We start from the raw sequence: 13,855 nt of genomic DNA on the forward strand, positions 1-13,855 counted from the left end.
GTTGTCTAAAACCACTATTTCTATGTTTTTTGCAAAAAGTTGAAAGTGTTTCTGTGTAAAATGAAATGTGACACATTGTTAAGTCTGTTTGTATATTTATAGCCTCATGGGTATGCTTCATCCTAGTTGAGATGCACTGACTTAGAGATATACCGACATACCTGTCTGATTCACTTCATGCAGTCCAGAGTGAATTATTTTCAGTTCAGAAAATACAGGTTTAAACATTACAGAGAATTTACACGTTTCATCAAAGGAAACCTTAAAATTCCCATATACTGTGTGAAGACATGTAAAAGAAGCTATCTCTAAAAAAACAAGAACTGATTTTACATTCCCAAAGTTTATTACCTCGGATTGCTCTCTCTTTTTATGATAAGTAGCAAAAGGGAACAATGTGATGCATTCAAGGCCCTTTTGCAAATTAGAAATGATGCTGGAAAACCCTAACTTGACTTCAGTTTTCTATTTAGGACTATGACAGAAATAAAACTGTAATGCGATTTGTTCTTTATTTCTTAAAAATGAAATATTTTATTTAAAATCATTCAAATCTCACTGAGTTGGGGTATTCGTGCTCTGTATTTTTGATGATGAGTCAGAATTCATCTGTCTAACTTTAATAAAATAATTAACGAAATAATCCCAAATCATATAAAAATGTGTGTTGGCTTCTGCTGTTCACAAAGTTTACTTAGCTATAGGCTTTTCATGCCCTTTGCTGTATTTTAAGTGGTATGGGTAGATGTAACATGCAAATAGCTGACATCACTTATTTCACTTATTTTGGGCACTTTGAAACGGAAAGCCTCTATCTGCATACATGGAAGTGCTTTTTCCGTTGGTCCTTGAAGGCAGCGCGAGTGTTCTCCCCGAGCCCCACCTTCTGCCCCACGGCAGGTAACAAAACTTTCCCAGCGTCACTCATACCTGTACAGCGTCACTCAAGAAAGTACCCCACAGACGGTGAAGAGACTTCTTGAGCTCCCGGAGGGGGGGAACCGCCACTTATAGCCATGGCTGAATCCCAACTCATGTGCATGGAGGACGGCCACATCGGTGTCAAAGTCCCGGAGTCCAAACCCGAATTCTACTACAGCGAGGAGCAGCGAGCTGCTATCGAGGAGCTGCTCAAGAATGGTGACGGTGCTTTTAAAATGCGACTCAAGGATGACAACATGAAAGACTTTCTGTCAGCCAGAGAAGTGAAGAATTTATTGAACTCTTTTAAAACGTATGACTTGGGGGAGAATGATTGTAGAGGCAGCAACCAGACATCATCACCCGGTACCGACGCAGACTCGGGAATCCAGTCCACCTATTGGCCAGAGATGTCAGACACTGAGGTTCCAGAGCTGGACATCGGCTGGCCCGGTGGGAGTGTGTTCAGAGGGGTGACCCGGGTGGCTGTGCACACACACCCGCCCAAAGAAAATGGACCACATATCAAGGAGGTGGCGCGGCGTCTTATCCAGGAGGCCACCAAGGTGAGGGGAGTTATGTTAAAACTTGGGTTGGAACAGTTTTCCTAAACTTTGTGAATAGCTGAAGAAGTAGATGTTGGAAGGAACTTGCAGACAATTAAGTTGCTAAGTTAAGTTTTCACATAATAAACTGTTTAACTGACAAATGTCAGTGGACATTGTGAAAGCTGTGTCGTTTACTGTGCCAGTCAGCTTAACACACTTTTCAGGAAGCTACAATCATATCCTGTAAATCCCTGTTTCCTAGTTCTCAGTGCCCAGCCCTTATCCATAACACACCAAATTAATATCAGTAACCCTGAGAATGTTGCTTGATTGGATTTCAAATAACTGTCTGAAATCATTTTAACACAGTTTTTGGGATAGAAATTGTTTTGGTATATCTACAAAGTAAACAAAGCCTTTATTCACAAGAAGTATACCACAGTTAGGACTAATGCACAGTGCAGACATACTGTTGATCGTAGGATAAACCAAGCACAAACAGGAAGGAAATTTTTTGATAGATTGTGCTTTACACAAAATTGTTCTCTATGTCCCGTAGAAGTCTTGAGATTTCACATTATTTGAAAAAGGGGCCAAAAAAACACACTTTGCTTCAAGAGCCCTCTGTTTAATATTCATAATGTAATTCCTCTCCTACCTTAGTGTATGGTGACTAATGACCGCAAACTATCTCCAGGTCTCTAGCATTGTTTGCACAACTCTTTAGTATATCTGACCCTATTTAGCATCATATTCTGTTGCACAAGTTCCAAGTGAGTTGAATGAATCTTCGGGTGATTAATACCTCCTCACACAGCCATTCAAAGCCTTTAGTGGGCTTGTGTAGCTGAGCTTCTCATCCAGATGTTTACTCATGGACTGCCTGAGCTCGGCTGAGTCATCTGTTCCGCACGCTCAGTGTAACTCGCTGAGACCGTTTGCACATCAGTCTTTGCTTCCTGGTGGATCTACCCTTCAGCTATTACATTGCATTAATGAGCGTCTCACAGCTATTCAGGTCAGCTGGGTGTTATGTTAACTAGTTCAGCTCCTTTGTATTTGAATAGATAAGCTTTAGATTTGAATTTGCAACTTGTGATGGTAGGCGTTTCCCTAACTTGTCAGAGAGAGGAGGTAGTTAACTATACAGTGCGTTGTTAATTATACAGCGAGAAATGTTGTACACAAACTAGCTATGTTGTTTTTATCAGAAAGGCTGAAGCTTTTCCAAAACAACACACTCGTGCCAAAGATAACACATGTTGAACAACCAGTTCTCCTGGAAGCAGCAGTGATTGTCTTAGTTTTTTTTCCAGTTCAGACTTTACAGCACCGAGTCATCTCTTCACATGTGTCAGCTTTTATCTTTGTAATGACACACACAGGTCAGCTCTGCAGTTTTCCTTGCAGAGAGACCAGCTGGAAATGTCAGGCCTGTTCTTCCTGACAAAGACACATTTGTTGCAGTTTGAAAAAGAAAAAAAAACACTTTTCCATAACTTTGTTTTCTTATGGAACAGTCTCATCACACACATTTCCCAAACTCCCTCCTCTTACTCAGCTGAACATGTCCTGGCATGCTTACAATGACAAAGGTACACAGGCTCTCTCTTTCATGGGGCTTTTCAAAAGCACCAACTTCACCCAGGGAACTTTTGAGGAATTATTTGCATTTCAACAGCAGCAGCAGGGCCCAAATTTGGCTACTGGGTAGTTCTACTTGCTGAAAATGCCCTGTATGGGAGGGCAGTAGTACTTTCCAAAAGTCCAGAAACTTTTCGGGGCAGGGCCAGGGCTGGATACCAAACTTCGGCTTTTACTGGCACCAACAGAAATACTTCCGTGATGCCGAGTATAAAAATATGCCTTATCTTTCAGTGCCAAGCTTCAGTACCCAAAGGTTTAATCACATAATCAAAGTCTGATTAGGCCACGGGTGACTGGGTGTAACGTTACACACAGTTGCGGCACCCGCAACAGTAGTGCCAACTTAGCAACTTTGTTGCTATATTTAACGACTTTTGAGACCCATTTGCCTTTTTTTTTTCAACAAAGTGTCTCTGACAAATCTAGCCACTTTTCTGGAGTTTGGAGACTGACATGAAAACGAATTGAAATCTCCAGCACCCTCAGCTTCTCAACCTGCCCCTCTGAGCCCCTTTCCCATTTCAAACACTCACACAGAGAAGTCCTCCTTGCCTGCAGCAGTCCCTCCAAGCTGCAGCCAGAGCAGGGGACTGATGTTTGCTAATGAATCCCACTTAGGCTTGTCTCTTTTGGGTCACTTTTGCCAGTCTCGAGCTCAAGAGGGGTTTTGGGGATGGCAGAAGTGAGGGAAGAGGGTTGTCACTAAAAAAAAAAAAAAAAAAAAAAAAACTGATGGGAGAAATTTAATTAGTCGTCAAAAACATGTTAATGGTCCACTCAGTATATACTGACCTACCATGTATTTGCAACTGTTCTTTTGCACTGGCGATTATTTGTTGTTTACTTTTTATGTAAGAAAACAGAGTGGAAAAATACTAAAGCTGAAAAACAAAACTTAAGATTTGTACTGTTATGTGTAATTTAATTTTATTTTTTGTTAGAGTTGATATTATAAAATGGTAACGAAAAAGAATTGTTCAAAAACCATTACCAAAAGTGAAGGTTAGTTCTCGAGTTTACAAAAGAAGTTGATCCATCAAAGGTGGACTCAGCCGATGTATCCTAGCTTCATTTTAATCAAAAGATTCAGATTTCCTCTTAAGATTGGAATAAAATGACAAATGTAAAGACATTTGAGACTAATGGATCCAGCTGAAAGGCATCAGTTAGCAGGGGTGGGCTGCAAATCCAAACTTGGTGAAACACTGCCATGGCTTTTAGAATCTGTCTCTTTGCTTCAAGTTGAGCGTTTAAATCTGTTTTGTCTCCAGCACTTGTCTCCTATATAGTGTGATACAACAAAACCACCTACAATGCCATAAATCACCATCAAAAGCAGAACACACTGAATATCCTCCATACAAACATGCAAACTATCCTTTTCTTACTGTCTTACTCTTTTACTAGAGCTTGCATGCCCATTTTGAATAGTGCCCCGTAAGAAAACACTTTCATTTCTTGTTTAAAAATGAAATTGATCATAGATTTACAAACACTAATTGGGTGGGAAATTCATAGTGTATTTGTACTATTTACAAAGCCATGTTTGTATGACCTTGTGGCTTTTCCTCCCCAGTATCCCTGTCAGAGCAAATGTCTATCTTTTACCTTGGTTCCGACCAAAATTGAGTGCATAAAGGAAATAAAGATTGTTGCTGGAGATAGCTCTAGGATTTCTGTCAACCCATGCCTTAAAATGAAAACAAGTACTTTCAATAGGATTTGATGAGCTTTCACTTTAATCCAAGGAGTGTGGCTGAACAGACAGAATGCTGGTGCACTCCTCCCATTACAAACAACATCAAAGAGAAATTATGTAATATATGCCAGGTATTTTGGTGCTTGGATCTTTCTCTTGTGAGAAAGTTTGAGACAAAGGCGACCACACCTGTGTTTACATTCATGTTCATATCATCAGTCCGCAAAGATTTATGATGACAGCTGTACGCGGTGTACAATCCAGACTGCTCAGTTTATTAAGTGTTAGGAAAATAATTAGTGATCAGCATTTATAGTAAAACAAAAGCAAAACAAATTGCAACTTTTTTTTTTACACTCTGTTTCCTAACAGCTACTTCACAGTTTGACTTTTTCAAATATTGGAAAAAGTTGTAACTGCAAATTGAAATTTACAGCCAAGCATCAAATCAGGTGACATGACTGTCAAAGCAGTGAGTGACTATCCCTACAGTAATGAAAATGAAAAAAAACATGTTATAAGATAAGCCAAGTGTGACGTGTCAAACCTGCCTGAATCACTGTTGTGTTCTGTCTATATGTACCCAGCTTCTTGGCTTGCCCTCAAACAGATGTGAGCTGTATGTGTTGTGGGTGTGGAGGTGCTTAAGAGTGACGCTCCTGAACTAGTTGTTGAAAGTGAACTTTGAGTCCTCACTCTGTCAGCTGGTGATTTTATTTTGTCCTTGTTCGGAGGTAGGAGGGGGGAGTGTGTGTAAGGAAAATAATCTCCTTTACTCTGCCGTGTGAACTGTGGTGTGCCTTTTTGTTTTGGACTCATTTTTCCGATGAACTAAGAACAGGTCTCAGGGTTGCATGATAATTCTTAATTATCATGAAAATTGTAATATTTTGCCTATTAGATGGAGCTTCGCTTAGCCACTAGCAGATAAATTTGTGCCAGTTGACTCCAAAACCAGATAGCATGCTGGGTGATTAAGGTCATTAAAGAAAACTGTGGCTATGAAATACCAGAGGTGAAAATAATCACATCTGCTAGTTGGTCCCACAGACTGTTTAAAGAGTGGACAGTGTGGCTCCGCCATTTAAAATTGTACGGTTTTGAACCCAAAATACTGCCGTCACAGGTGCAGCCATTGGCAGCAATTGCAGCCAGAGTCTGCGCAGTAGAGACTGTGAGGGATTCTGGGAGAATCTGAGTGGAGCTGGGTAACAAAAATAATAATTATTCTTTTTCTTTCTTGAGTCTTATCACTTCTTGACTCTACCTCCCGACATATTTTACGATCCCTGGAAAAAAAAAATACACAAGAACAGCAGCTGTCAATCATCGTTAAAATGAAACTTTTCAAAACAAAGAGGACCTGAAGACAAGACAGCCAAATTATATTTTCAAATCACCACAACAGTCGGACCTGAGAAACATTTCTACGAGGTGTATAAATTTTTTTAAAGTTTGACCACAGCCCATCTGCTGTGGAGCTGTTTTTGTTACCTATACTGCAGCCAGCCACCAGGGGGAGCAGTTTTTGTGGAGACCTCACTTTGTCCATTTTTTTTACAATCTATGGTTGGTCCATGTGGGATTTAGAGCACTCAAGAGGCTAGAGCTAGATGAGCTGCCAGTTTTACTACGTGTAGTCTACGATCGAAGCTAGCTATACCACTAATTTTCACTTACATGACATGGTTTGTTTTCCATCCAACAGTTTGATTAAAAAGCAGGTATTGTGCTTTTCATTACATTTCATACCACCCCTCTGGTGTCTCCATAATCCCAACTTTTCCTCACACTGATGTTTTAGAAAACCCTTATTTCAGCCTCTAGCAGAAAGACTTTGCTTTAGCAACTGACTCTTTAAGACCTTACCCCCTCCCCACCCCTCAAAGACCCTTCTAATTGGCTAGCCCTATGAAGGCCTGTTGGGGGCAGAGCTATGGGCACACCTTGGTGTTTGAGGCCTGCCCCTCCATTTAGAGTGCACCAATCTGGATCCTGGTGTTGACTATCACTAGATCCAGCCCCTCTCAAAACTGGATTGGGTATTGGTGGGAAAGGATCTAAACTTGACACCCAGGCTAAATTGTGATTCAGTCTACATGGTATAACATGGTATGAAAGTTAACTATTTGATATTATTTTCACTAAGTTCTGAAGCATTTTTTATGTGAAACTGCTGGTAAAATTGTAAACACTTTATAATGTAAATAAATATCAGCTTCAGTAATTACATTTGCACTCTATTTTGTTCTCTTCTCAAACATTACAAGTCTCATCCCACAGTAGGACATATAGGTGATTATTTTAACACTGGTATTGGATCAGTATAAGTATCAGCAATCACCCAAGGCCCAGGTATCAGTACCAGAAAAGTTGGATCAGTCATCCTTTCCCTCCATTGTGTCATGGATCAGTGAGGAGATCTTTATGCTCTGATGTCTGATCTGGTAATGCTTTCTGTAGCGAGACGATTTTTGGTGCATGTCTTGAAAAAACTATTTGCAGTCAGCTCTGCTGTCCCTTTGTTAGTTCACCATTTGCTTGCATTTTTTACAAGTTGCAGTGAAGGTTAAACGACCGCTGTCTCTGATGAATCACCTTTTTTGGTCAGAGTGAAGTGTAATCCTCAACTTATTCAAACCTTGGCAATAGAAGAGCAGAGGCTGAAACCTTTCTGTAGACAGAGACAGATTTAAGTCTTCAAGTTCTCCTCTCTCCTTTTGTTGACAAAACTGTGCCTGTGATCTCTCAGCCTGACTGGAGCTCAGCAGCAGGAAATGTGGTGTTTTCCAGCAGCTTGAACTCTTTAATGTGGCCTTACTGTGCCCTCTGGGTTAGTGCATTAGTGGGAGACAAAGTACTTCAGTCAGACAGACTGTCTTCACCTGCTGGTTTCTTTTTATCTGCTTATAAAGAAATTCTTTGTGGTGCACTTTATAGATTTGCTTTCTTAGATACAGAAAGGTAACATAGTTCTGAGTCTGAGATCACACTTTTTGTTTTACTGTTTTTTTCAACCCAAGCATAATTAACACTCTTCCACAACCTTTATCCAAATCATATGTTTACATGTAACAATATCTGAACTAAAAGGGCTTCACAGCGTGGTCTGAAAATTTGCTGCTTATGTTCTGCTTTTCAGCATGTGTTTGGCTGTTGTCCTTTGAAACCCACAATGCCACAATTTTCTCCCACAGGGTCTGCAACTCTCTGTTTGGGATGCTGGAATGAATTAGTCATAGAGCTGCTTTGAGTTGCCACAGATTCCAGAGACAAAATTCACAGAGGGAAATTGTTTAAGTTGAAATGATGAAGAACCATAACACTCTGAAACCAATGAGGAATCTTTATGGCTTTCAGTGTCATATCATACACCAAAGGGAACGTTTGCGTGTCCCTGAATCAAGAAAGAACAAAGAGACAGTGGTTGCTCAGTTCCATCATTACCCTATTTCAAGTAAAAAAAAACAACAACCTCATTTTCAATCAATGCTCTAATACAGCAGCATACATAGCAGCAAAGTAACAATGCTGGATGTCCATACTAAACGTGTGCAAATTTTCAAACCTCTAGGTTTTTATATGTTGTAGAAATCTCTAAATCTGTGTAAACTGCTTAAGACAGCCTGTTCTAAAAATAGCACTGGATCTTTTTGACAACTGCAGAAGTCTTGCTGAAATGATGAGAACACTGCTGAAGGATCTCCTCATTGGTTTATGACATGTTGGAGGGGTGAGCCTAAAATGATAAGGTTTGTACTCAGACCACAACAGTCCCTCAGAAAACTGGCCAATCAGAGGGAAGGGGGTTTGTGGAGCAGGGAGACTTAGAGAGACAGTAGCTAAAACAAAGCTTGAGGATTTAGATCTGAGTAGCACAAGAGGTTAAGTGAGTTACTGAATCATAAATCAACCATGGTAAAATAGTTTCTTCTTGGCTTCTGTCCAGTAAAATCATTTTTGTTGCGCTCAACAAGTTTCTCTCGTCTCCTTCTGCTGCCTGTGGCTTTAAGCCTAAGTAAGATGGAGTCTCTAATTTTTAATTTAGTGCAGGTTTTGCAGTATTAAACTAAAGGTTGTTGTAACCAGACTTAGTCAAATAGCTGCTACCTGTAAGAATAAACATTTCAACTCTCTGTTTCTCAGGTAATTGCGATTGTGATGGACATTCTCACAGACGTCCACATCCTGCAGGATCTGATGGACGCAGCCTGGCGTCGCTCTGTGCCAGTGTACATCTTGCTGGATAGCCAAGGTGTACCTCACTTCCTGGATATGTGCTCCAGGCTGCAGATTGGCTCTCAGCACCTTCGGGTAAGACAACAGCATTGCATAAGAGTTAAATGTTGTATAAAATGTTGCAAGGAGGTGAATTTGGACACATTAGACAGATGAAAGCCAAATCTCCAGAAATCTTTCACCTGCTGTTAGTCATTGGTTCAAAAATTTCCAAGAGCCTGAAACATTCATTTCAGTCATGTCACAGCCCGCTTGTCTCAACCACGCCCACAGAGGTGAGCCATCTTGTGACACACACTACCCATATAACCATCATCAGGCATATCACATCCTCTTTATATCAATACCTGGGCTGAAACCAGCAGGTCTGTGCTGTTTACAGCCCTAGACAAATAATTCAGACTAGAAGAAAAAAAAAGAATTCTAAACATAAGAAGCAACAATTTTAAAGCTATAAAATGCAAATGTACCATTTCTGTAACAAAAGAAATAGCTGCGCTCTGGATGCCAATCAAAAAAGATGGACATCAGGGTCACTTCCACCTCTTCTGGCTTTTATTTTCAGAAAAGGTAGTTGAGTTATAATTCGACACTAAAGGCTTACTTCTATTAAATCTGCTCTACACAAACGTTTCTGTTTAAGGAACACCATTGGCTGTGTTTAACTGTATTGATTTTCTTTTCACTGCCTGATTGTGTTTCTCTGTTTCTGCAGAACATAAGAGCCAGATCACTAAACGGAATTGGCTTCAATTTGTCCTTCGGTAGACTACCTGGTTCCCTGTGTAACAGGTACATGCTGGTGGACGGTGACAAAGTCATGTTTGGCTCCTACAGGTGAGCTTCTATCAACAAATGGGCGTTGCTGTTAGTTTGTCCTTCAATTTAAGATCTAATTCTTGTGTTGACATAATTTGTGTACTGTATTACGCAAAGCCTTGCATGCAATATTAAATTCACTGCAATTTAAACTTGTTTTTGTTACATTTATTTAAAAAGTAAAAGCAACTTTAGCCTGCTGTGCTCTTTATAGGTCACTTCATTAGATGAATTATGACGTCACAAAGTATGACAAATTGAGACCAAATGGAGTGGAGGATAGTCCAGAGTCTTGAACAGATTTGTGCTTTGGGAAATGTTTCATTTAGATGGTACATGGTGAAATGAATATGAACCTTTTTCTATTCTGTTGTGCACAGAACTTTGTGACAATGTTTGGAAGACTTATGATGGTGTTTCAGTCCTGATCAACAGACATCTCCATCTATATGGCAAATGCTATTAGCATGACTTAAAACATGTATATAAAGTGCTAAAGAAAACATGGCTGTCTCTAATTACCTTTTTCAAGTGATACTGGCTTGCAGCAGTTTTAGGCATGTTTCACACTCAGCATTTTCATTAAGATGACCACTGTTTGACCAATGAGGACACAAAAAAGTTAATAACTGTTGTCAAACCTTGTCTCCATCCTAGTTTTTCCTGGTGTACATCTCGTATGGACCGGAACATGATCACTGTGATGACCGGACAGGTGGTTGACTTCTTTGACCGTGACTTCCGAGAGCTTTACGCCGTCTCTGATAAAATGAACCTCTACAAAGAGTTCCACGTCAGTCCACCTGCTGCTAACAAGACCGCAACACTACGCTCCAAAGTGGGACCTAAACGGCCACCTTTACCTGCCACCACCTCACGCTTCCAGGTCAGTTTAGGGGATTCACGGAAAGCTGACATCCAGGTGCCTGCACACAAATACTACAACCCCAAATACTCACTGGTGTTTGGGGACAATCCTCCACGTCCAACGGGGTCTTTGCAAGAGCCTGGACCTAAAAGAAAGCCCACTCTGGCAGAAGTTCTTGAGGAGCCGGACCCTGAACAGCCACGAGTAACGAGCAGTGATAAGACAGAACGGATGAGTCCACTTGCTCCAGTCATCCCGAGTGAAATCTTCAAGAAGCCAAATGGTGTCACAACGAAAAAAGAGGGAAGGCGGACACTGAAGGTCAACTGGAATAAACTGTCCAGTAAGGATCCCATTAACAACCTTACAGAAAGCGTGAGCTCACAATCCAAAGAGGCCAAAAAGAACTCCTCACCTGCACAAACGCACAGGAGCCCAACCCCAGATACTAACAGAACTGAAGATAGTGAAGAAAACTTTGAGGTGATTGTGAAAACCCCAAGCAAATGGAGGAGTAAGAGGCTGCCCAAAATGGGTCGGAGGTCAGCTTCTGAACAAACAGTTAGCACTGGACAAGACAATGAGAGTAAGTCAGACACATCACTCTTTTAAATCCAGAATAAAAATACATGATCAGACCCAGGTTTTACCAATATTTACTGATTTATGTCTTTTCTTCTTTAAGAGAGTCATGAGTTCCTCATTATGTCTGAATCAAGTCACTTTTATTAATCATTAAACTGTCATGTGCTTTTTTCTAGGTATGAAAAGTCGTCAACGAGGGAAACCTGGCTGCAAAGTCTCTTGAGGTGAACCAGCTGGTTCAACCATGGATCAAATTACATCCATTTAATAGTTTACAGAGTGTCTTTGTTAACACTAACCTTTGATTGTACAGTAGTGTAAATATTTTTATAAAGAGCACTTATAAAGAAAGACCAGATGAATGTACAGTCCTTTAGGTACTTAAACATGGAGTTTAATACTGAAGGATGAACCAACGCGCTCAGGTAAAACTGTTATCCTTGGGGGATGCAAAGGGCTTTAATGAGATTTCTTTTGATTTATTGTATCAACTGCTGGGGCTTCAGGGTCAGCACAAAGACATGTTGAAACTGGAATGGTTCAGCTGAAGTTAATGATGAATATATTAAGTGCGTAAAAAAGCCTGCACAAGCAACCTAACCTATTTTTTAAGGTTTTCTGGTGTTACAAGTTTCTACTCATTGATGGATGTCAACAACAACAACAACAATGACCACAACACTTTTATTTAAGGATAAGATCATTTGAGATAAAGACAAGCTCAATTTTGCTACCCATTTTTCATCTCAGTCAGTATTTCTGAGTGAATCCAGCAGATCTCTGGATAAGTTATAAATGAACAACAGGCCAGGACTGTCTTTACAGTGCCCTACAGTTTGGCAGTTGCTTTAATTTTTTCTGCCCTCCTAAAGACATTTTGCTGCATGCAGATGAAGCTTTCGTGAACGTGGTTGGTCTTTATCACTCAGACTGCAAACACAAATCAGACTTTGTCAGACTTTTCAACCACAGAAGATCAAACTAGCAGAGGGTTTACAATTACCCCCCACAGTATGCCCGTCCTATGGTCATTTTTCTTTATGTGTGTCTGTACTGCCTTATATTTTTTTTAATGTGGTATATTACTTTTGTCTGTGAAAAAAGTGCCGCCATCTTTTGTCTGTCCATTCACCCTTCTAATATGTGAGACCTTTGTGTTTTATTTCCATTAAAAGGTGAATAAAATTAACAGTTTAATCTCTTGATATGTAAAGCATGTGAGGAGCTATCTTCATGCAGAATCGGTTTGACAATCACGCTGTGCATGCTCTCTAAAAATAATTTCTGTGCATAACAGACTGACTTTGACATAGACCAGCTGGCAGCAGTAACATTAAAATAAATTACTGCAGTCAGTCTTCTTGACTGTCCTGTTACTTGCTTCTGTGAGTAAAGAGGCCTCACTCTAATTTTTTGTGTGTTTTGTAAGAGAAAGAAACAATAATTGTAACATGTATGAGGCTTAGATTTCAGAATGAAAGTGACTGACGGTCATACGCCTCACTTCTGGCATCCCTTTGATGAGAGCTCCCTCCAGTGGTGAGGCACTGTAGACTTCTATAGCGTTGCAGTTGGATGCTGATAATTGCTCTTCTCAAACTCTCCACTAGATGCCTCCATTGTTCTGTCTTCTTCTGTTTGTCTTCTCTGAGGACCAGCTGTTAGCGAACACCCAGAGAACCACCACAGGCCTGCAGGGAGCTGTTGTGGGGAGAGGTAGGTGGGGGATGTGGTGCAACACTGAAACAGGAAGTAAGAGATGCAGCAGGAAGAGGCGTCCTTGCTACAATTTATAGACAGGCTTTACTGAAAGACTGCAAGCAGCAATCAGGTCGAGTTATTTTTACTGGGTACTTTTTTCTAAACAATAAGCACAAAACTAAATAACTCATTTTTGCCAAATTTAAGTTAGAGCTTGTCAGTGAGGATATAATGTTTTTAAAATAGTTGTTAAGTTTAAAGTGCTAAGTAAAAAAAGTATGTGGCCCAATTTGGATAACATCTTGTATTTCTTTTTGAATTTTCTGTCTATAATTAAACTTATGAAACTGTAGATTGATACGCTCAAGTGTAGTTAATCAGCAGTCAGGCTTTAAATAAATCCGTTTTGCAATCAACTTTTTATTTAAGATTAAATGAGATGTGGACATGGCCCCCTTGAAAAAAAAAATCAAACCCAAACGCCAATCCCAGACCCTAAAATAAGGCTTATGCAGAAGAGTTGTTTTGCAGTAAAAATTAAGACTCTATCAGAAACAAGAGAGTGACATCACACACCCCTAGTTAAAGTTAAATAGATAATGAAGTGTAACTTTGTCGACCGTTACCTTGCGACTTGTCAAACCAAACAGGTACTACCATTAGCTATCAGAAATATATGAAATGAGCTATTAGAATTTTCTAACCCTGGAGCTTTTGAAGAAATCCCACATCTTGATGATATGTGGTCTCTTCAGGTGGAGTTTGGACACTCGGCAGCCAGTGTTGCGGTCAGGTCACCAAACTTTGAGTTCGAATTCATTCTCGAGT

The 13,855-nt window shown here is 40.2% G+C and overlaps 1 protein-coding gene across 1 annotated transcript; it reads left to right on the forward strand.

Annotated features, from left to right (window-relative positions):
- The first annotated feature begins 891 nt into the window (after positions 1-891).
- On the forward strand, positions 892-12,486 carry fam83fb (family with sequence similarity 83 member Fb). Its single transcript, XM_074695571.1, has 5 exons — positions 892-1,487; positions 8,962-9,129; positions 9,770-9,891; positions 10,531-11,327; positions 11,503-12,486. Exons 1-5 carry the CDS (start codon positions 1,017-1,019, stop codon positions 11,547-11,549), a joined length of 1,605 nt encoding a protein of 534 aa, XP_074551672.1. The 5' UTR covers positions 892-1,016; the 3' UTR covers positions 11,550-12,486.
- The last annotated feature ends 1,369 nt before the right edge of the window (positions 12,487-13,855 follow it).

Source organism: Halichoeres trimaculatus, unplaced genomic scaffold (assembly GCF_033239565.1).
Source record: "Halichoeres trimaculatus isolate MK-OKI-2021-1 unplaced genomic scaffold, fHalTri1.1 fHalTri1_scaffold_2, whole genome shotgun sequence".
Taxonomy (NCBI): domain Eukaryota; kingdom Metazoa; phylum Chordata; class Actinopteri; order Labriformes; family Labridae; genus Halichoeres; species Halichoeres trimaculatus.

Bases quoted from the DNA above. Each gene is read 5' to 3' on its own strand.
- fam83fb (XM_074695571.1), top strand. From the start codon at position 1,017: ATGGCTGAATCCCAACTCATGTGCATGGAGGACGGCCACATCGGTGTC. The intron at 1,488-8,961 runs GTGAGGGGAGTT...TCTGTTTCTCAG, and splicing joins TTATCCAGGAGGCCACCAAG to GTAATTGCGATTGTGATGGA. The intron at 9,892-10,530 runs GTGAGCTTCTAT...TCTCCATCCTAG, and splicing joins GTCATGTTTGGCTCCTACAG to TTTTTCCTGGTGTACATCTC.